The following is a 23815-nucleotide window of genomic DNA, read 5'->3' on the forward strand; positions in this document are numbered from 1 at the left end:
ATAATTGTAGTTATATAAAACTCGTCTCATTTCCATTACAATGTCTTTTGGCCCCAGGGATGATAAGTCGGTTTTGTTTTGGGGTTTTTTTCTTTTGCAACTTGGTATAGGCTGACGTCCTTTTCGTGCACGTCGCTTTTTTTTTTCCCCCTCCCACCCCCGCGCCCAAAGTGCACATCGCTTTAAGCCCATTGCAGATACTGGGGTTTTTTTTAATTTTTTTTTTTTTACAAATTGGTTTGTTAACACCAAAATAGTTGCTGGCCGTTGAATCAATACATGAAAATGGTATAGTCCTAGAAGGATAATAATAGATTAATAAAGTGAATGAAGGGCTAAGCGCAGGAAGATTGTAAATATTTTTGAACAAGAGATATTTGATGTAAAATGATACATACTCTTTGATTCTATTTACATGCAATATAAAACAGGGAAAATTATTGTATACTTAGCTGATGAAACTAGAGGGAGAAAGGAAATGACCTTTTAAAAGTTTAGGATATTGGTGACTGTGAGCGGACAGGTGGCTCTCCTGACAGGTCATCATAACCATTGGGATGTGAGGTGTAGCCGCAGCCTCTCTTTCTTGTCCAGTTTGTGATGTCATGACGTTTATTTTGTCATATTTCTGTCGAGTGTACATTTTATGCATTTTTCTGCATTGTGTTTTCAAATATAAAATGCTGTGATATCATCAATATAACCCACCATAATACCACATTTTTAAAAAGCTATCTCAAATAATCGCAAGGCATGGATAAAAAGTGTTTTATACAATTTAACATCCATGACAAATTTCTTACTAATTTAAGAATAGATGAGCACTTTCATAATCTTTTGAAAGGCATCTTCAAAAAATTTTTTCATGATAGAAAGTATGTATAAGTAGTCAAAGGTCACTTATTCAATAAAATTACATACTCATCACCCCTTTAGCAGTCTCCTAGATAGCCTAGCTGGTGCCAGGAGAAATAGGTATTTGAATTATAAAGGAAGAAAAAAGGTATCTTATCTTGTTGCTGAAACAGTTGTGCATATAGAACCTCAAAACCACATGAGGGTAACCATAAAAACGAAAGTGATTAACAGGTTTTCAGAATGCAAACAATGTAAAAATAAACATCAATACCTTTCTAATCGTTACCAAAAAGAAGCTGAGTGTATAACTTAAAAAGTAACATGTCCAAAAGTGAAAATGAAATTATTCAATTATCAAAATAAGTCTAATTAATGAAACATATAGAGAGAACCATATGCAAAACATTTTTAATTATATTGAATGACATCAAAGCAGACTAAAATAAATGGAATGATGGAAAGGGTTCTAGGAAAGGAGAGAGCCATGTCACCACGATGTCAATATTTCACAAAGAGCTGTATGGTTGGTTTATATATATATATAAATTTATTTATTTTATTTATTTATTTTTGGCTGCATTGGGTCTTTTTTTAAATATATAAATTTATTTATTTTTGGCTGCGTTGGGTCTTTGTTGCTGTGTGCGGGCTTTCTCTAGTTGCAGCGAGCGTGGGCTACTCTTCGTTGCGGTGCGCAGGCTTCTCATTGTGGTGGCTTCTCTTGTTGCGGAGCACGGGCTCTAGGCGCGCGGGCTTCAGTAGTTGTGGCGCACAGGCTTCAGTAGTTGTGGCTCGCGGGCTCTAGAGCGCAGGCTCAGTAGTTGTGGTGCACGGGCTTAGTTGCTCCGCGGCATGTGGGACCTTCCTGCATCAGGGCTCGAACCCGTGTCCCCTGCATTGGCAGACGGATTCTTATCCACTGCGCCACCAGGGAAGTCCAGGGATAAGGTTTTATTGTCCAGAATACATTATAAACCTCACACATCAGTAACAAAAATGCAAACAACCCAGTTAAAAAAACGACAAAGGACTTGACCTGCTGGAAGTCAAAGGCACAGTCATATATTTTCAATTTCATGCATCAAAATGACATACTGATATTTTACATGAAGTTCACCAAAGATACACCGTCCAGGTAAGCATGTACAAAGCAACCCCGTAAGTAACCATGACCCCTTACAAAGTTGGGAAAGAATGCTAATCTAAGAAGTTACATTGCTAGGGTCAGAAGAAAGGAAAAAAAAAAGGATCTTTATGGTTGAGCAGGCATCCCATCTTTGAGGAGGTCTGGTTAATATATAAGGCAGATGCTCACTGCCCACTAAAGGGGAGGGAGGGAGGAGGCCCAAAAGGACAGAGAGAATTTTACATTTAAATTTTATTGTCCTGCCTCAAAATATACATTGTATTTCATAAAATGGATAAACAAAATATAGCCTGTACATAGGGTGGAGCAGTATTTAGCCATAAAATGGAAGAAAGCTCTGACATGCTGCAATGTGAATGAACCTTGAAATTATTACCCTGAGGAAAAAAGCCAGACACAAATGGCCAATATTGTATTATTCCATTTAGATGTATAAAATGTCCAGAATAGGTAAATCCAGTGAGACAGAAAGTATTTTAGTGGTGATCAGGAGGTAGGGTTATCATGGATATAAAATAGCCTTATAATTTGGTTTTTTAAATGAAGATATATTTCACATACTCTATTTCACATACGCTCATACTTTTAAGTGTAAAACTCAGTGTGGCTTTTTGTACATTGCACAGCTGTGCAACCATCGCTATACAATCTGAATAAGGAAATATAGACTTCTACATTTCAAAATTCACTTGGACTGACTAAAGCCTGATCGGACACAAATTTCTTTGCAGTGTAAAATGCACACCTGAGAACGGTGACATTTCACACCTGTGTATGTGCTGAGGCTGCAGGGAGGCTGGGGCCTCGGGGTCCGACTTCCCACGGGGGAAAGGTCCCTGGCTTTTGGGTTGCTGATCTCAAGCCCCAGAGGCAGGAAGCGGGGATGAAAAGTGGGACCTCCCCGTGTCAAGGGTCACACTTCAAAACCTAGCCTGACCCTGCCTTGCACGTGTTGACGTCACTGAGAGTTTGGTTCTTAACGGGCACATTCCCCCGGTGACTTCTCCCCGGGCAGTGTCCTGACTCCGGAGTTCACGAAGCCCTGTGTCTCGTCTTTTCTCATCCTCGCTCCGGATATGGAGCGATCCGCGGGGAAACTGAATCTGGACTTGCAGGTGCAGGAGGAGGACACAGGGGAGCCGCCCAGCTGCGGGCAGATGCCACAGGGACCTCCTGGCTGGGAGCGGGTTCTGCACGGAGCCCAAGTCCCGGGCTGGGGAATCAGCCACGCGTGTCCCTGTGGCCTGTCACTCGGGGCGGGGGGGGGCCTGGTTGAACTGTCCAGTCAGCGGCGACTGGGCGGGGTCCCGACAACCAGCCAATCAGGGTAGGAAGGGACCAGGAGGACTGCCCATCGGGGCGGGGGCGGGGGCAAGGGTTACCGTCCAATCAGAGCGCGGGCCCCGGAGCGCCGTCCAATGAGGGCGGGCGACAGGCGCGTTCCGAGCCCCCGGAAGTTTCTCTCAGCGGTCCGCACGCTGGTGCGAACTTGTCCCGCGCGGCCTCAGGTGTCGCGTCCCCGTCGGTCTTACCTGCCCAGGTCGGAGGGTCGCCCGGAGGACTCTTCAGAGACCCCGGAAGGAGGCGGAGATGGTGAGTGCGCGGCCCGGGGTCCGAACAAGGAAAAAGCTGGTTCGAACTGGCCGGACCTGCCGAAAGAGGCAGTCTGGCCAGGGTCTCCCCGCGTCCCACCCACCCCCGTGTCCAGACCCAATTCTCCCCCTCGGCCGCGGGGAGGGGACCCGGCTTCCAGTCCCGGGGTCCCAACTTGACTCTCCCCCTTGGCGGCGGATTGGGGTCCGGGCATCCGGACTGAGCCCTTGGCGGAGTGAGCTTGCGAGGGAGGAAAGGACGGTCAGGAGCTGGGGGCGAGGGAGGTCTTCCCTGGATCTGACGGGTAAAGTCAGGCCTGGACTTGGCACGGAGACTGAATTGCAAATACTGTTGCGATAGCGCCGAGGCTCGGATCTCAGAGATATGTCAGCCTCTCCAACCGCACAGAAAAAGGCTTTTTCTCTTCTGTGTGAGGAGGGAAGTTGGGCGAGTGAGGGCGGTGCGCGGACTGGGGGTCAGTGTGGCTGGACTGGACAGGGTCCCCTGGGTCTCCTATTCTCTGGAGAAGCTGACCAGGGGCTTGTTCGGAACCTCAGTGCTGCTCAGGTGTGGGGCCGACCCAGCGTTCTCTCCTCCTGTGGGGAGGGGGCCTGATGATGTGCGTAAGAAATGGGGCGGGGAAAAGTTGGTGGAGCCCAGATGTGTGAGTAGGTCAGGAGGGCCAGACCTCCTAATGTCAAAGGTCAGAGTCAAACTGGCTCCTGCTTTGTTATAAAGCAGAAACTAACACACCGTTGTAAAGCAATTATACTCTAATAAAGGTGTTAAAAAAAAAAAACTGGCTTCTGCAGTGCCTGCAGTGGTGTCACAGTGTCTTTGTTCTTAAAGGAAGGGCACAGATCCACAGTGACATTGCCCTCCATCCGTCCCCTGACCCAGGAGTTCCCCAGGTCCTCCTCTATCATGTTCAATAATAATCAGTATTGAGGCTGCAAAGAACAAAGCGGTTTATTTGGGGGTCTTAAGAATTTCAATTTGGGGTACACAGGTTCTGGTAGAACCAGAGTGTTCTGGGGAAGAGAAAGAGTCAGGGGTTTATAAAGCACAAGCCACAAGGTTGTTAAAGTTGTTTGGCAGAAATTATGATTGACTCTGACAGACGCGGAGGAAAATTCAATTAACCATCAAATTAAGAAGAAAGGGAATTTTATTCGAGCCAAACTGAGGATTATAACCCAGGAGACAGTCTCTCAGAAGCTCTGAGAACTGTTCCACCAGTTAGAAGTCGAAAACACAGTCATGTACATTTTTGAGATGAAAGATCGTACATCAAAATGACATACTGACATTTCACATAAAGTTCACCAAAGATACATAGTCCAGGTAAGCACGTACAAAAGGAGCAGTAAGACAGAAGTTACATTGCTAGCCTCAAAAGAAAGGGAAAAGTTTGATCTTTACTTTTGAGAAGGCGTTCCTATCTTTGAAGAGGTGTGGTTACCGTGTAATGCATATGCTTAAACACTAAGTGGGGAGGGAGGAGTTCCAAACAGACGGGGAGAGCGTTTTATGTTAAAATTTACTTGTGCTTTCTCAAAGTATAAATTTCATTTCATCACACAGGGAAGGAAATATTTGTCCTTAAGGGATAGGCTGTCACGAGTTATTTAGGGGAAGGGTCCAATAAGTATCTTGACTTTCTGGGTCATTGGGGAGATGTTCTGGATGCCTGCGTTAAGGCAGTAAGTGGTCAAAAGTTCAGATTCCATCTGGGCTGAGACCTGCATAAACCCCACTTCCTCAGTGGCCTCCTGGCTCCATTTTAGAGCGCTCTCTTAGCAATACTGACTCCGTTTTGATTTTCCTTTCACACCTGTCCCCTCGTATCCCAGCCCCCGGACTAAAGGGCAGGGACAGCCCTGGACAGGTGGGGATACTAGGAGGGGAGACTGAGTCAGCACTTTTCTGTTCAGGAGAAAGGGTCTGCAAGCTTTGGGCTGATGCTGTGTGGCCAGGAGCAGATTCTGCTCATAGCCCAGGATCCTGGCGGCCAGGTGTGGCGTCCCATAGAAAGCCAGGCGGTAAAGGGCTGAAGGCACTTCCGCACTGCTCCGGCACGTGACCTACAGCTGGCCCTTCTCTCAGAATCAAGCCTGCAACGTTGTCAATCAGGGCCTGAAGGAGGTCCGTCCAATCAGGGCGCGAGGGATTGAGCCTCATCCAATCAGAGCCGGGGGCGGACGCATCCCCTCCTGCGGGGACGTCGCTCTCCGCCTCCTGGGCGTCCAGCGCGCCTCATGGGGTCCAGGTGACCCGTCGCTGTCCCTCTCACCTGCGCGGGCGGTCGGGCCGCAGGGCCGCGGAGAGGACGCCGTGAGAACCGAGAGCGGGGCTGAGATGGTGAGTGCGCAGGACATGCGCTATGGCCCGCTGGGGCTCGTTCCAACTGGCCGGAACGGGCCGCGGGCCCCGTCTCCCTGTACTCAGTCCCCACTCTACTGTCTACCCTCACCCACGACGTGGATCAGGTGTCCTGTCCCATCCACGCGCGGGGTCTGAGCGCCCTGATCTGTTCCTGGGCCGGGAGGGCAGGGGGTGGGGTCCGAGGGAGCACCAGCGGAGCGGACGCTCAGGCGCTGGTGGGGAGGGGACCCGCCCTGGACCTGACAGATGAAGTCCAGCCCAGACTTGTCAAGGAAGGAGCCTGTATTGCGAATGCTTTTGCGATAGCGCCGAGGCTGGGATCTCAGAGAGGTGCCAGCGTCTCCAACCACACAGCAAAGGGCTTTTCTCTTCTCTGTAAGGCGGGTGAGAGCAAGGCTGTTTTTCAGGATCGGGCCTCCCTGTGGTCAGCGCATTCTCGGCCCAGGTCTGCAAGGGCTTGTTCTGCAGCTCAGTGTTGCTTGGGGTGGGGCTGCGGGGGGGGGGGGTTGAGGTGGGGGAGAGACCCAAAATCAGGGGCCTGTGGGTGAGAAGCGTGATCAAAGGTGGGCTAAGAAATAGTCGTTGACCTTAAAAATAAAAGTCAGTTATTTACCAGCAAAAATGGGTTTATTTGGGAACAAAAAAGAATTGCAATTTGGGACAGACAACGAATAGCAAAAGCCATATGCAAGTCAAACGAGCTTATTTATTGGAGAGAAAGGATGGAGTTGAGAGAGGTTATAGTACTGAAGCAACTTCCATTGGAGAAAATGGAGAGTTCAGGGTGATGCTGGTTTCTCGTTGGCTAGTTGCTGGGGTAGCCAGTTTCTTGAGAAGATGCCATGCATGTACATCTTTTCCTATTGTGGCCTGCAATTGGTGATTCTTTCTTGTTTTCAGTTGTTCTGTTGGGGTCTCTAATTGACACTTGTTCCTGTAATTGATGTCAGGTGGTACTGGCTGAGGCTCCCTCTTCTCCCCACCAACATCTTTTTTAGTGAGTTTTCTCTTAATTTTCACATGGCCATTGAGAATACTTGGTCAAGCCTGTAGCATAAAATAATCTAAACTTCAAAACAAGAGACCTTTATCCAAATGAGTCCCTGCAGGGGGAGAAGGGTCTGTTGCACCAGGCACAGGGCCTCTGCAGGAAGGGGGACATCTGACCCTAAGATCTTCAGGCGTCTCAAGAGTTGGGCAAAGAGAGTTTTTCTCTTATACAGAGGAGTAAACAACACCAGGAGGGACCAGGTGTGATGCTTGGATAGCAGATCCCTGAGGCCAGCCTGTCCTTAGGGGTCTGTCTGCTGGCTGCGGTGAGGCCAGGTCAGGGGGAAGGAGAGGAGCTGAACCAAACTTTGGCCAACAAGCATTTGTTCTGCTTGGTCAGTGGGGGGAACAGTTCTACTAATCACTGATGAGGTGGAGATGGGGCTTTGGGGGGACTGCGTCTGGCCTTGCCCTGGATAAACAAGGGGCCTCCGTGTGAGTCTTATCTGAGTCAGGTGGGGCACGGGGGTGGTTTCTTGCAGCCTGCCGTTTTCCAGAAGACCAAAGGGTGAGGGATCCTTTCACCTTCCATCGAAGTTTCCAGGAGCACAGGGCTCAGGGAGGGTTCAGCATTGTCCCCTGACACCTGTGAGCTGCCTCCTCTGGGTCCAGCTCGGCACTAATAGCTTCCCCTAATCCAGCTTCCGGTTTCAGCAAGTGTAAAATTCTGCATTCTTTCTGCCTGGTTTTTTCTCCTTAGTGAGGGTAGTAAGCATCTCAGGTCTTTACCCTTTCCTGCTGACTTGTATTACTCTGGACCTTTGGGTCTTAACCAGAGATGCCTCTGGGGAGAAGTGTCTCAGTACAGAAAATGTTTTCTCTTCCATTAGAATTTCAGGAAATGCAGGCAGTCCCACCCCTTCATGTGAAATGGGTGGAGATACTGATTAAAAAGATTCATAGGAATCGTAGTGACTCTTCCATGCAGGGTGCAGAGTTCTGACACTGTCTGATTCTTGTCTACTTCCTGTTATTAGCTGGTCGACAGAGATGAATGGAAATTCTGTGGAATGTGACCAGTGCTACTGAGACTTGCTCACTTCTTTTTAGATGAGTTACAGCTTGTCATCATGAGGATATTAGTGAACTGATGTCTGTCTTCTGAAAGGGATGAGCAGTATCCTGTTCCTCAAATCATAAAAGTGCCCCAGAATTTCCCTAGGGGAAGGAAGGTGGCCTTGGGTCCTGTTGTCCACCCTACCCCCCTCCCTCGCCGGTGGCCTCCAGACCATAGAACCACCACAGAAGGAGCTGTGTATGGCATGAGCATGGGGGAGGGGATCCACCTGCAGGAATGCTAGGGGTGGTTTGTCCTCTGAGGTTCTGCTGCCCTCAGCTGTTCCCTGACCTTTGCTTTTGGCTTCATCCAAGGGAGTTGATGCTCTGAGTGTGATGTGTGCACCCTGAGTGAGTCTGTGAAGGTCAGACTTGGAGAAGGCTCCTTGAGCTCAACTGCTACTGAGAGGGTTGATGAATTGGAGAGTTCCTCTGGGTCAGAACTTCAACTTGAGCATTTCCTCCTGGGTGAGAATTGAGACCCAGAAGGTGGGGGCATTTCCACACTGAGAGGGGAAGCACAGGCATGTGGAGCTCAGTCCCTCCACCTGCCCTGGGGGCGCCCAGCCAGGCTGTGTGTCAGCAGGGGGATCCCAGCCCCCCAGCTCGGATGGCTTTGACCTTCTGACTTGGGGTTTCCTTGTGCACCATGGGCAGCAGGCTGCTGATCTGAGCGGCTCACACTTGGCTGCTCTTCCGTTTTGTTTCTTTGATGGAATCTTGTGTCATGTGACTCAGTGTGAGTACTGAAGACTTTTGTTCCGTTACTGGAAGGTGTAGATTTTTATTCCCTTGGTTGGCTGGTAGCACTTCCCAGTGAGCGGGCCCCCAGGGTGCTGATCATCCTGGTCTTTTTGTTATTCTTTGCAGCTTTACATCTGTCCTTCATCACCAAGCACCATTTTGTTTGATTTTGCTTCTGCTGAATTTGCAATAAGTGAATATGACCCGTACCGCACCAGTAATGGCACACAGAAGGCTTCTCTGTGGTTGTCAGCCCCAGGCTGTTTCACACGTGCTAGTGTCAGAGGTCACCTGGTTAAATCCTCCATCCAGTCGTGTGAGGCTTGAGTTGTCTCATGTTTAATTTTGATTTGTCAGCAGTGCTGTTAAACTCCTTGATTTTGTCTCCAAGTGCCAATGCAATATAAATTTTTTACATGTGGAAGGAAAATTGTAGGATTGTAGATTATGGATATTTTCAAAATACTAGGAAGTGTGGATGGAGGGCTGGAGATGAGTGTTTATTCCACTTCATTCCCAGCACGTGGAGATTTGGAGATTCCAGCTTAATTTTGTTCATCTCAAGTGTGTAAAATGGGATCTGCTTGTGATTGTATATTGGTCTTTACTGATAATCACTGAGTCTGAGTGTTTCTTGTAAGTGGTGGTTCATCTGTGAAATAGTTTTCAGTTGTTTTCTCACCTTTAATTCATTTGTATATTTATTGATTTTTTATGTGTTATCTACATACACTGGACATTCATCTCTTTTCATTTCTAGGGGTGGCAAAGATGTTCTCCCAAACTCTGGGTTATCATTTCTTTTTTTCTTTTTTTTAATATTTATTTATTTATTTATTTGGTTGCACCTGGTCTTAGTTGTGGCATGCGAACTCTTAGTTGCAGCGTGCATGTGGGAACTAGTTCCCTGACCAGGGATCGAACCCGGACCCCCTGCGTTGGGAGTGCAGAGTCTTAACCACTGCACCACCAGGGAAGTCCCTATCATTTCTTTTTATTCTACACTTCATGGACAATTCTTAACTTTAATAGACTTGAACTGAATTTATCCATCTCTTCCGTTGTAGCTCTTTTTTCTTTTCATGTATAGGAAAAATCCCCCCGACTCTCAAGTCATGAGTGAGTTTGCCTGTAACTTCTCAATGTGTTCTACTTTCTTCTTTCACAGTTAAGTTCACAGTGAATTGGTTATTGCGTGTGCAGTTACTAAGGAAAAAGATTTCTTATTCCCCTGTAAATACCCAGTGATCACTGCCCCTCAGGTCAAAGTGTCATCATCTGGCCCCTGCCCAGCAGCTTATGCTCTGGCATCGATCCACTTGACAAAAACAGGTGGGCCTGTTTCAGTGCGCTGTTTTTCCATTGGTGTATTTGTCCATCCCTCTGTTAACACCATCCTGTCCTAATCACTGCAGTTTAAAATGCTTCAATGTCTGTTACAGAATATCCCACCACCTTGTTCCATAGAAAATTTTGGCTATTTTTAGAAATTTGTTTTCCATTTCAGTTTTTAGAAGTAGTTTTTCTTTAAGTTCAAACAAAACAGAATCAAACCATCCCCAAAACAAGCCAGTTTTAGATTTAATGGAATTTTCTTAAAACTCTTAACCTGTTTGGGAGAAGCTGACATCCTGGTCTCTTTTCTGTGGATATGCGCCATCGCTCCATTCATTTCCTTCTAGGATGGTGTTAGTCAATAATGTTTTGAAATTTTTCCATTAAATTGTTTTATATTTTTTATTAAACATATTTTAGAAAGAAAATTAATTTTAATGACAATTAGTTTTAATTATTTATTTATTTATTTTTGACTGTGCTACATGTCATCTTAGTTCCCTGAGCAGGGATCAAACCCATGCCCTCTGCAGTGGAAGCTCCAGTCTTAACCACTGGACAGCCAGAGAAGTCCCCTAATGACAGTTAGTTTTAAAAGTCTATGTTAAAAGTCTATTTAAACTTTTACATTTCTACTGCTTGTTTCTTTTTTTTTTATTAATTTTTAAAATTGAAGTATACTTGATTTACAATGTTGTGTTAATTACTGCTGTATGGCAAAGTGATTCAGTTATTTCTTTTTTAAAATATTCTTTTCCATTATGGTATGTCATAGGATATTAATATAGTTATCTGTGCTATACAGTAGGACCTTGTTGTTTATCCATTCTGTATATAAAAGCTTACATCTGCTCACCCCAACATCCCACCCCATTCTACCCCCAACTCCCTCCCCCTTGGCAACCACCAGTCTGTTCTCTGTGTCCATGATTCTGTTTCTGTTTCATAGAGAGGTTCATTTGTGTCATATTTTAGATTTCACGTATAAGTGATATCATATGGTATTTGTCTTTCTCTGTCTGACTTACTTCACTTAGTATGATAATCTCTAGTTGCATCCATTTTGCTGCAAATGGCATTATTTCATTCTTTTTTATGGTTGAGTAATATTCCATTGTGTACACATACCACATTTTCTTTATCCATTCTTCTGTTGATGGACACTTAGGTTGTTTCCATGTCTTGGCTATTGTGAACAGTGCTGCTGTGAACATAGGGGTGCATGTATCTTTTTGAATTATAGTTTTGTCTGGATATATGTCCTAGAGTGGGATTGCTGGATCATATGGCAATTCTATTTTTAGTTTTCTGAGGAATCTTCATACTGTTTTCCACAGTGGCTGTACCAATTTACATTCCCACCAACAGTGTAGGAGGGTTCCCTTTTCTTTTCTCCACACCTACTCTCCAGCGTTTGTTATTTGTAGACTTTTTAATGATGGCCATTGCGACTGGCATGAGGTGGTACCTCACTGTAGTTTTTATTTCATTTCTCTAATAATTAGTGATATTGAGCATCTTTTCATGTGCCTATTGGCCATCTGTATTTCTTCTTTGGAGAAATGTCTATTTAGGTCTTCTGCCCGTTTGGATTGGGTTGTTTTTGTTGTTGTTGTTGAGTTGTATGAGCTGTTTGTCTATTTTGGAAATTAAGCCCTTGGTCGCATCGTTTGCAAGTATTTTCTCCTGTTGCGTAGGTTGTCTTCACTTTCCTCTATTAATGATTTTAAAAACCAAGCATGTACGGCAGATCAGCATTAGAGAGATTTCTGTGTTTATTATTACCAAGAGCTCAGAGTGAGAAACATGTTTGAATACTTGAAAAGACTCTGAGCAGAAACAAGACTTGAAGTGTGGTTTTATGATAAACCACTCAGAAAACCTCAGTCATCCAATACTAAAAACACAGAAGATAAACAGGCATTTACTAAACTCATTGTCTCCAGCACCGCCTTCGGTCTAGGCAGTTTATTAATCTACTTTCTTTTTCTTTTTTTTTAAAAAGGGAACTTTATTTTTATTTTTTAATTTTTTTTATTTTTGGCTGCGTTGGGTCTTCGTTGCTGTGCGGGCTTTTCTCTAGTTGTGGCAAGCGGGGGCTACTCTTCGTTGCCGTGCACAGGCTTCTCATTGCAGTGGATTATCTTGTTGCGGAGCATGGGCTTTAGGTGTGCGGTCTTAAGTAGTTGTGGCACGTGGGCTCAGTAGTTGCGGCACACAGGCTTAGTTGCTCCGCAGCATGTGGGATCTTCCCGGACCAGGGCTCAAACCCGTGTCCCCCTGCATTGGCAGGCGGATTCTTAACCCCTGCACCACCAGGGAAGCCCTATTAATCTACTTTCTGTCTCTATAGATTTGCTCATTCTGTGCCTTTCATATAAGTGTTATGTGGAGTCTTAATGTTCTTAAAGTTTATTGGTTTTGTGCCACCGATCAGTACAACATTCCTCTTCTGGCAAATAATATTCCGTTGTGAGATTATATTGTGTTTGCTTATCCAAATCACTTGATGATCTCTTGAGTTGTTTCCATTTTTTGGCTGTCATAAGTCATGCTGCTGTGAATATATGTGTATTAGTTTTTGTGTTGGTGTTCGCTTTCACCTCCTCTCTTGGGTAGATAGATACCTAGGGTGGAATTGCTTTGTTATATGGTGACACTGTGTTTATCATTTTGAGGATCTGCTGGACTGTCTCCCGAAGTGGCTTCACCATTTTACCTTCCCATCAGCAGTGTGTGAGGTTCCAACTTCCCCACATCCTCGCCTGCCCTGCCTTGCCTTGTTTGTCCATCTTATATCCATCCTGGTGGGTGTGAAGTATCTGCCAGTAGCTTTGGCATTTCCCTGATGAATAACGTCCAGCATCTTTTCATGGGCTTATTGGCCACTTGTATTTATTCTTTGGAGAAATGTCTGCTCACATTATTTGCCCATTATTTATGCATTATTTGTTTTTCTCTTGTTGCCCTTTATTTTTTATTGTTTTCCTATTAGTTTTTTAAAATGTATTTAAAATACAAGTTTCTTATCAGGTGTGTGATTCGCAAATCCCAGTCGCAGCCTCAGGCGAGGCAGCCTTGCCTTCTTTGTAACTGATGTATTTGGAATTTTTTTATAATTTAGATTGTCAGAATATATTTTGGATTAAAATTCTAATTTATAAAAATAATTGCTTGCTTTGTATTTCAGGGGTCTGTCGTCATCCATATTGTCCTAAAGATAATAATTAGGTGTTTTTTTTTCTCTGTGTTAAAGTTACCTTTGGCCCTGTTGCTGTCAGATCGTTCTGCGACTCTTCTTTGTGGATCATTTTCCTTGATTTCTGGGCACATGATTATTTATCTGAGAGGCCCTGCTGGCTTGACAGATCCCTCAGGAACCAGGGCTCCTCTTACCCCACAGGTGTCCCAGGCCCTGGGCCCTGGCCTGCGTCTGTGCCCTCGGTGTCCACCTCATCCTGGCAGGGGGTCGTGTCTCTGCCTCTGTCGGATATGAGGGGACTGGCCCAGGATTTTACACGCTGTTCAGTCCAGGCGAGAGTTCTTCAGATGCAGCGTCCCTGGAAAATCAGTGTTCACGACCTCCTGACAGTCTGCTCCTGTTCTTGGAGTTTCAAGGAAATAACTTTTGACCAAACCAAGTATTCATTTCCTTCTTATCTGAATGATGATTTTATTTTCAGTCTTTACCACCTCAGGTTCTGCTCTCTCACTAAAAACAATTTTTTTAAAAAATTGAAGTATAGTTGATTTACAATATTGTGTTAGGGGACTTCCCTGGTGGTCCAGCGGTTAAGACTCTGAGCTTCCACTTCAGGGGGCGCAGGTTCGATCCCTGGTCGGGGAACTAAGATCCCACATGCTGGGTGGTGCAGCCAAAAAGTTAAAAAAAAAAATTGTGTGTTAGTTCCAGGTGTACAGCAAAGTGATTCCCTTATACACACACACACACACACACACACACACACACACACACACATATGTATGTATATATCTATAGTCTTTTTTTCCAATTCTTTTCCATTTTAGCTTATTACAGTATATTGAATATAGTTCTCTGTGTAAATCCTTATTGTTTATCTATTTTATATTTGGTAAAAAACAGTTCTTTTAAATTATGTGTCTATAAGTCTACATCTATTGTTACTGTTACACGTTGCTTCAGTTTCCAGCACTTACCATCACTGAATAAACTGCATTTGATTGGCTTGTGTGTGTTCATTTCCCACAAAAGTGTAAGCTCAGGAGTCCTAGGAATTGAATCCAGTTCCTGACTGTCAGCCTCCCCATCCTCCCACACACGGGGGTGAAGAGGGAGCCTTGCTGACATGGAACCTGTGGCTGTTTCAGGACTCGGTGGGCTTTGAGGACGTGGCTGTGAACTTCACCGCAGAGGAGTGGGCTTTGCTGGACCCGGCTCAGAGGAAGCTCTACAGAGACGTGATGCTGGAGACCTTCAGGAACCTGGCCTCTGTGGGTGAGGATGGCTTCCTCCCTGCACTTAGTCTTTAGGGAACAAATATTTCTTGCTATGTTCTTTCTTACTGGAACCAAGGAATAGGAATATGTTGAAAAACAGGCAGACGTGGTCCCCACCTTTATAGAACCTACCTAGAGTCAAAAGCTTTTCCATGACAATAAATATTTCTATATTGAATTGATTTTTATTACTCTTGATCAGAATCCTGAGGCTCCCTAATTGTATAAATGTGAGCGTGGTCTCCAGTGTAATTTTGGGCAGTGAGAGCGACGTTATGGTTTTCACCCTGTGAAAGTTACACTGTGATCAGTACACATTTGACCTGATGATCTTGCTGCAGTTAAACCCAAACTCACCCATCCTCAATGACATGAGGACCAGAGAATCGGCCTATCTCCTGGAGAGCTTGTTGTCCTCCATCCTCCCCATGAGGAGCTTTTCTCCACGAGCAGGACAGCAGCCAGGCACCATCCGATCTCCCAGTGGCAGCTGGGTCAGTGGAGATAGGCTTCCTCTAGGGCCTCTGTGCCTGCGATCACCAGGAGGGCACACCTCTTGGGAGGAGCAGGTTCTGGATCAGGGAGCGATATTTGGACATTCCTGTTAGAAACGTTAGAAACATGACTCAGTCTTTGAGAAAGTGATGTTTGTCATTAACCTGGCTTCCCTGTTGGACTTTTCATCCATCCTTGCCCACTTGAGAAGTCTCTCTGTAGCCCCTTTTATAAAGGGAGCATTTGGGAATGTGCATTTTGCCCAGTTTCTTCTTGCTTTGCTTCTCTGGTAATATTGATCTCGACATCAGTCTCCATTCTTTTTTGAGGTATTTCTTAGTGGACAGGCTGCCATTTTGACTTATTTTCCCTACCATTGCCAAAGTTCCAAATAGATGAGGTCTTCAGAGTTTTTCTTTGCTTGAGTGTTAAATTAGGTTCTGGACCCATTTCCATCATGTGTGATCTGTGTGTTTGTGTGTTTAGGCTCCTCACAACTGGTCAACTCAATTCTGACAGCATCTACACAGTGGTAGCCTCAGATTCCACAGCTTAAGGGTTCGGTCCTACAAGACTCACCCCTGGTCTTCACCCGCCCTCATCTGATGCCAGTTTCAAGCTCAGGTTGTTATCAGTACTTGTGACCAACTGGCTGTAAATGAGTGGCCCCCGTGACCCCCTCCTCAGGTTCAGTTAATTTGCTAGTACACTCACAGGACTCAGAGAAACATTCACTTACTTCATCACCGGTTTATTATAAAAGGATATAACTCAGGAACAGTCACATGGAAGAGATGCATAGGGCAGTATATGTCAGAACGACTCGGAGCTTCCATGCTGTCTCCAGGTGCCAGTCTTCCCATTATCTCCATGTTTTCACCAACATAGATGCTCTCTGAACTTCTTTTTGCTGGGGTGGGGGAGGTTATGGAGGCTTTATTACATATGCATGATTGATTAAATCATTGGCCATTGGCAAGTGATTGAAACTCTGGCTCCTCTCCCCTCCCCAGAGGTGCTGGGGTGTCCGGGGGTGTGGGTGGGACTGAAAGTTCCACCCTTTAATCACATGGTGTCTCCATTTGCAACCAGCCCCCGTCCTGGGCTGCTTTCCAACAGTCACCTTCATGAATATAAACCCAATTGTGACGGAAAGGGCTTGTTATGAATAACAGAACACTCATTTCACCCTTCTGACCCTGAAGCATTTTCTGGAACTGAGGACAGGAAATCAAATATTTTTCCATTGCTTTTATCACTCAGGAAATTCCAAAGGTTTTGGGAGCTGTGAGCAGCAGGGAACTGTGGATGAGGACCTGATTTATGTGAGAAGTGTATGTTGGTCATCTGAGTGACCAAATATATATGTATATATTTCTTATAAATCACAATATCACACATATCCTTCTTTCCTTTATAAAAGTATTTTACATTTTTGAATCAGCGTATGGAAAAAAAGTACAAATGGCCTCTTTCCTTTATCCCACCATTTCTTTCCCAAGGATTTAGTTATGTTACCAATTGTTACAGGTTCTTGCCCTCAAGTTAAAACCACTAGATCAAGTGCTCACTGGGATATTTTGGAGACTGGACTATGCAGTGAAGAGAAAATAGTAAGATTCACAAGAAATGATTCCTGCTCTTTTTTGGGAGAAAATTGGGCATTTCATAACATGAGAGATCAGCGTGTAACCCAGGAGAGGCATTTGAGGTGAGTGGCACTCCCACAAGGAGAAGGGGGATCTCGGCAGAGTGTTAGACTCACTTGAAATTAAAGAAAAGGTATAAACCTAGCTAAACAATTGTGTACTCACAGAGTTTTTATAACACATTACTTTTATAAATGTGATGTAGACATTGAGCATCTGAAACTTAATTCAGTAGGAAATTTCAATGATCAGGAAACCCAATATGTAAAAAACACTGAAAGTTATGGCTCTATTTGAGCCCTCAGCTGGAGCATTAAACTTGTTCAACTTTTGTCACAATGCAGAGAGTGCCAGTGCCAGAAACATGCCAATTCAGTGCAAATGGCAAATACATAGTCAAAATAATCATTAACATCCATCAATAAATTATTAATAAAGAAATCATTATTATTAATCCCTAATACTGTGCTTCCTACTTTGAACAGAAATCATTTGGTGGAGAGTCTCTGTGAAGGTAAAGAAGGCCATCAATGTCTAGAAACCCAGAACCAGATTACACATCTTACTGTGCATAAGGGTTATCTGACTGGAATTCAGCCCTGTAAATGCACTAAGTGTGGAAAAGCCTTCAGGGATTGTTCTTTCCAGAGGAATCAGCAAAGATCTCACACCGGACACAAACCTTATCCATGTGAAGGATGTGGGCAAACCTGCAGCTGTGTCTCATACCTAAATCCTCCTGGTGGAACAGACATTGTAGAGAAAACTGATAAATGTCAGGATGATGGGAGAGCATCTAAGAGATATGTGAAAAGTCACAGTAGCAAACAGTCTTTAGAGTGTAAGAAATCTAAAAAATCATTCACTTGCCCGTCATCTGTTCAGCGACATGTAAGAGGTCATTATGGACAGAAAATCCATGTGTGTGAAGTATGTGGGAAATCCTTCAGTTATTATTCCCAGATTGCACGGCATGTGAGAACTCACACTGGAGAGAAACCCTATGAATGTAAAGAATGTGGGAAAGCTTTCACTCGCATCTCACACTTCCGAGAACATGTGAGAATGCACACTGGAGAGAAACCCTATGAATGTAAGCAGTGTGGCAAAGCTTTCAGTTGGTGCACTTACCTTCGAGAACACATGAGAACACACAGTGGAGAAAAACCCTATGAATGTAAGCAGTGCGGCAAAGCCTTCCCCTATCTCAAATCCCTGCAAGGTCATGTGAGGATCCACACTGGAGAGAAACCTTATGTGTGTAAGGAATGTGGGAAATCCTACAGTTGTCCCAAATACTTTAGAAAACATGTGAAAACACACAGTGGAGTAAAACCCTATGAATGTACAGAATGTGGGAAAACGTTTATTACTTCCTCATCCCTTCGACAACATATAAAAACACACAGTGAAGAGAAGCCCTATCAGTGTCAGCAGTGTGGGAAGGCCTTCAGGCATCTGATATCCCTGCAAAGACACATGAAGACACACACTGGTGAAAATTCTGAATACAAAACTGGGGGGAAGCCTTCCTTCTCCCTTAAAACCTCATTGTAAATGGAAGCAATCGCATGGAGTGAAATCTTATGAATGGAAAGAATGTGGAAAAACCTTCAGCACTTCACTTATTTTGTAAATGAAAACTCAGGGCACGACAGAAATCTTTTGCTATAAACATGGTTTTTCCTCTGTAAGTGCCTCATCCTGAATAGGGATCCCAGTGTATTAATTTCTAGTTCATGTTGCTGATCTGAACACTTAAGATAATTAACTATCCCTCCATGTCCCCTTCATCTATACCTCATATAAAACTTGTCTCGTTTCCATTACAGTGTGTTTTGAACCCAGGGATGTTAAGTGGTTTTTGGTTTGGGGGTTTTTTTCATGTGCAACTTGGTATAATTTTAGATGAAAAAATTTTTGATTCTTACGTCCCATTGTTTTCCTAGTATGTGATCATGAGACCTGTATTGTTGAAATGTCTTTTCTGGTCTACTGTTACAGATACTGGAATTTTCTGGCTCAGTGTTTACCCTCCCCTGGAGTATTAAACTGAAAGGTGTGTCTTTTCCATGTTTCCTTGTTGCATATATGTCCTCACAGAAATTAGTAATTGTGCAAGGTCTTGGAGGACCTTCTGTCTCATCTGATTATGTTCATAATTTGACTGCTGTTCATGTCCGTGATCTTGGTTGGAAATTGGACATGATGCATGGAGTTAAGAAGAGTGACTTGCTGGCATGAAGATGAAAGCTCCTGTCCAGACAGTTCTACTGAATTGTGTTGTCAGTTTGGGTAAGGTGGGAAATTGTATATCCAGAGTCCTTCTGTTAGTGGTTCTGAGTTAAAGTTCATGGGAAGAAGATGCATGAGGTCTGGAAAGCAGAAGTGGGGAAGCCATGATTCTTGGGCCTTCTGTACCATCAGGAGACAGAGATGCATGGCAACCTGGTGAGCCTGAGTTCCAGCACCGTTTTCTGACTTCTGGCTCTGCCCATGTGGAACAGCCCCCAACCAGACATGTGTTTGACGTTAGTTCCCTGTTGGGCAGCAGATTCCACATTTGTCCACAAGCTCCCTCATTATGGATCTTCTTTGGTTTTCGAGTGCGCACAGATCCTTGCATGTTCCTATGACTCTTTGGTGTCCATCAGCCTACTTCTTCAGGCTTCAGAAGATCACCTAGTGATTTACTCATATCCTGTGACCCCCCCCTTCATGTCTGATGATTCTCATAATTATGTGATTTCTATAAGAAGCATCTTGTTCCTTTAGTAGAAAGGCTGTTTCCTTCCCACCCAAATGCAAGAAACTTACTTCCCTGGTTGCATTGTTGAAGCTGCACTGACCCTACATTTGTTGTTTCTGGATACTTCTGTGATTGCAGTAAGCACTTTTGAATGTATTTGGCCTATTGTGAGCGTTTTCTCTCTCTCTCTCTTTTTTCTTTTTTGACTGTGTTGGGTCTTCATTGCTGCGCATGGGCTTTCTCTAGTTGAGGCAAGTGGGGGCTGCTCTTCTTGCTGTGCACAGGCTTCTCGCTGTCGTGGCTTCTCTTGTTGCAGAGCATGGGCTCTAGAGCACAGGCTCAGTAGTTGTGGCACTCGGGCTTAGTTGCTCCGCGGCATGTGGGATCTTCCCGGACCAGGGATCAAACCCGTGTCCCCTGCATTGGCAGGCGGATTCTTAATCACTGCACCACCAAGAAAGCCCATGTTTTCTCTTATAGCTGACTGCTCCCTAAGCCATAAACCTACTATATTTACTTACCTTGCATTTATATATGTGATTACCCATTGTTTAATTATTTCATTTTTTAAATGTTTTGTTTGTGTTCATACTTGATAGACCAGAGTTGTCAATAATTATACAATAATCAGAAAAACAAGCTGCAAGTTGGTGTCCAACAATCCCCTATGCATTCGTCCGTCTGTCTGCATGATGGCTCATAGTACTGAGAGAAATAGCTTCTTCACCTGTACCTTCCAAATCTCTTGCAAATTAGGCTATTGGTGAATTATAACCCAAAATTATAAAGACGATTCTGGGAAGTATACATCCCAGCCTTACCCACAATGAAATAACACAATGCAATAGAACCATATCTACCTTTCATTGACCTTTCATAAGTAGCACAGTAGCGGCTAGAGGGATATGAAGATGGAGATCGTATATATATATGTATAAAATATAAAATATTTCTGATTCCAGGAAACAGTATAAGCAGAACAGTAAAATAACTATTTCAGATAACACTGGAAGTTGATACTTAAATGGATTATAAAATATATAAAAGTATACATATACTGAGTTCAGTAGTGTCCCCCCAAATTTTATGTCCATCTGGAACCTCAGAATATGATCTTTTTTGGAAATAAAATCTGATTAATGGGAGACAGTAGGTCCAAAATGGAGTCACTTGTGTTAGGCAGCCAACCAAGACTTAATAACGAACCAAACTGCAGCTTCAACTTTTCCCAGGAATGTGGCCTTTAACCAGTGAACCTGGCATTTCCTGATCTACAGTAGGAGGTATTCCACTGATAGACTGCCCACGCTTCTGTTCCCCTCAGAAGGGTGACCTTGCCTGAAACAATGCACTCTTTGCTAATAACTTTCCTTTTTCTGTCCCTTCTCTGTTTTTAAAAAACCATTATTTCTGCAGGTCTTTGGACCTCCTTTCTGCTTGCTAGATGAAATGCTGCCTGATTCATGAGTCGTTTAATAAAGCCTATTAGATGTTTAAAAGTTACTCTGTTGAATTTTTGTTATTTAGCAGACTTGATGGCAGTGATAGGATCTGAGGTGAACTTCTGATGGCATTTGGGGACAATGAGAAACACAGATGTGGTACAAGGGAACCCTTTGAGTTCACTGTCTTTCTCATTATCTCTGAGGGCTATGGGTAAGTTCCTCTTGGTTCTGATCTCTACTCTCTTTCCCTTGAGCTCTCACTCTAGTTGGCTTTTTAGTTTGCAATTTCCAGGTGTTTGAGTGGAGAACCCCAACCCTTTTTTCTGTCCCAAGATCCACATGGGGACTGTTAGTGGCAGCTTGCAGTTCCCCAACCATGTGGAGCCCCCATTCCACAGTCCCCATTTATTGAGGTTTGCTGGATCAACCCTTTCCCTACTCCACAATTCCACAGAAATTGCTGGTGGTGCATACAGGGCCTTCTCTTGGGAAGTCTGCAGTAATTAGGGTTGGCTGTGACCAACACAACCTGCTGCACCTGGATCAACATTTCTGGGGGCTTCCCTGGTGGCGCAGTGGTTAAGAATCCGTCTGCCAATGCAGGGGACACGGGTTGGAGCCCTGGCCCTGGAAGGTCCCACATGCCACGGTGCAAGTAAGCCCGTGCGCCACAACTAGAGAAAGCCTGTGCACAGCAACGAAGACCCGACACAGCCAAAAATAAATAAAATAAATAAGTTTAAAAAAAAAAAAAAACATTTCTGGGAAAGTTGAAACTCAGTTACGTGAGCTCACTGAGTAAGCTCCTTGGCTGAAAGAGGTGACTCTTTTGGTGGGGTCTTTTTTTTTTTTTTATAGCTACTTTATTTATTTATTTATTTATTTATTTTTGGCTGTGTTGGGTCTTCAGTTCGTGCGAGGGCTTTCTCTAGTTGCGGCAAGCGGGGGCCACTCTTCATCGCGGTGCGGGGACCGCTCTTCATTGCGGTGCGCGGGCCTTTCACTATCGCGACCCCTCCCGTTGCGGGGCACAGGCTCCAGACGCGCAGGCTCAGTAGTTGTGGCTCACGGGCCCAGCTGCTCCGCGGCATGTGGGATCCTCCCAGACCAGGGCTCGAACCCGTGTCCCCTGCATTAACAGGCAGACTCTCAACCACTGCGCCACCAGGGAAGACCTTGTGGGGTCTTTCTTTGACTTATTTGATTTTGATTGGTTTGGGCCATGGGGAACGTGGCTCTAAAATGTACTCTGAACATTGGGCATTATCTTCTTTCCACTAATAATAATACGTTTTCTGGTGCACTGTATCCCCTTAAGAGTCTTTAATATGTGTTCATAGCTGCGAACCACCAAGCAAATGATCTAAGACTGGAATGTCAGAAAAGAAACAAGAGAATGACCAAATTTAAAATGGAAACCTAAAGCTGTGACCTGTGAATATCACAAGGATTAAGCAAAAAGTGTCATGACATATGGATACCACACAAAGGATCAACAAAATTCACAAAGCTGTGAGAACTACAGGGTAGCAGCTGAGTGGTGCTAATGCCTTAAATTTTGAACACATTTCTCAGTAAAGCTGAGACTGGTCAAAAGAGGGAAATGTTTAAAAAAGGAAACTACAGGCCCCAAATGGAGTCACTTGTGTTAGGCCCCAGCCCCACTGCAGCAAACCAAGTCTTAATACCTAACTGAATAGCAGTGTCAACTTTTCCCAGGAATGTAACCTCTAGCCAGCCAACCTGGCATTTCTTGGTCAACTGTAAGAGGTACTCCACTGGTAGACCCCTTTGGTTTCCCTTAGGAAGGTGACTTTGCCTGAAACAATGCCTTCTTTGACGATAATTTCTTTTTTTCCACCTCATTCTTTCATTTTCTGTAGCTCTTTGGAGCTCCTTTCTACTTGCTAGATGGGATGTTGTCCAATTCATGAATCATTTAATAAAGACAATTAAATCTTTTAAATATGATCAGTTGAATTTTTGTTTAACAGTTCTTTTCAGATATACTCAACACAAGTTCATAACAGATTGGAGTAGGTCCGGTCCAACGATGGACGTCCTTTTAGAAAGAGGGAACTTTGGACACAGAGACCTGCACAGAAGATAGATATGTCCTCACCACATGAAGTAAGAAGGAGCAAATTGGCATGATCTGTCCACAATCCAAGGAATGCAAAGGGTTTTTGGCAACCACCAGAAGCTAGGAGAGAGGCCTGGAACATTCTCCCTCACAGCATTCAGAAGGAGCCAGTGCTGCCAACAGCTTGATTTCGGAATGTCAGACTCCAATGCTTTGTTAGGGGATCCTGAGTAGACTAATATAGTTCCTAAGGCAGCAGTAGGCCTTAGGTATTTGTAGGATAGCCAGAGGCTGGTGCACCTGGAGCAGAGTGAAATGATGGAAGAACAGCAGAGGTGAGAGGAGAGTGTGAGGGTGGTAGGCACATCATGTATTGATGCACTGGCCTGCCCTGGTGCACTGACATTGGCTGTGAGTGACATGGAGCCTAAAATTGACCAGATGAGGCAGCTTCACAAGATCCTTCTGTTTCCTTGAGAACAGGCACTAGGATGATGTTGTCAATCAAGGTAGTATGTCAGACTGGGTCGGTAGCAGTGGCAGTGTTGTATGGGGTTAGAGCCCAGACATAATTTGAAATTCGGGCTATTAGAATTTCTTGATGGCTGGAAGTTTGGGTGAGAGGAAGAGTCAATGGTTCCATTATTTTGCACAGAAAAAACAACAGCAACAGCATGATTGAGGTGCTATAACTGAGATGCAGGTTGTCATCCATGGAGAATAGTGCTGGAGTGTGATGAGTCCAAC

The 23815-nt window shown here is 44.5% G+C and overlaps 1 protein-coding gene and 1 pseudogene across 1 annotated transcript; both read left to right on the top strand.

Annotated features, from left to right (window-relative positions):
* The first annotated feature begins 3081 nt into the window (after window positions 1-3081).
* On the top strand, window positions 3082-21735 carry LOC103017968 (zinc finger protein 77-like). The gene is made up of 6 exons (XM_028163237.2): window positions 3082-3332; window positions 3514-3598; window positions 5705-5959; window positions 14519-14645; window positions 16673-16853; window positions 17277-21735. Exons 1-6 carry the CDS (start codon window positions 3082-3084, stop codon window positions 18346-18348), a joined length of 1971 nt encoding a protein of 656 aa, XP_028019038.2. The 3' UTR covers window positions 18349-21735.
* The window catches only part of LOC103018250 (protein FAM76A-like), a 64178-nt pseudogene continuing 61555 nt past the window's right edge, over window positions 21193-23815 (top strand).

The sequence above is a fragment of the Balaenoptera acutorostrata genome, chromosome 2 (genome assembly GCF_949987535.1).
Source record: "Balaenoptera acutorostrata chromosome 2, mBalAcu1.1, whole genome shotgun sequence".
Taxonomy (NCBI): Eukaryota; Metazoa; Chordata; class Mammalia; order Artiodactyla; family Balaenopteridae; genus Balaenoptera; species Balaenoptera acutorostrata.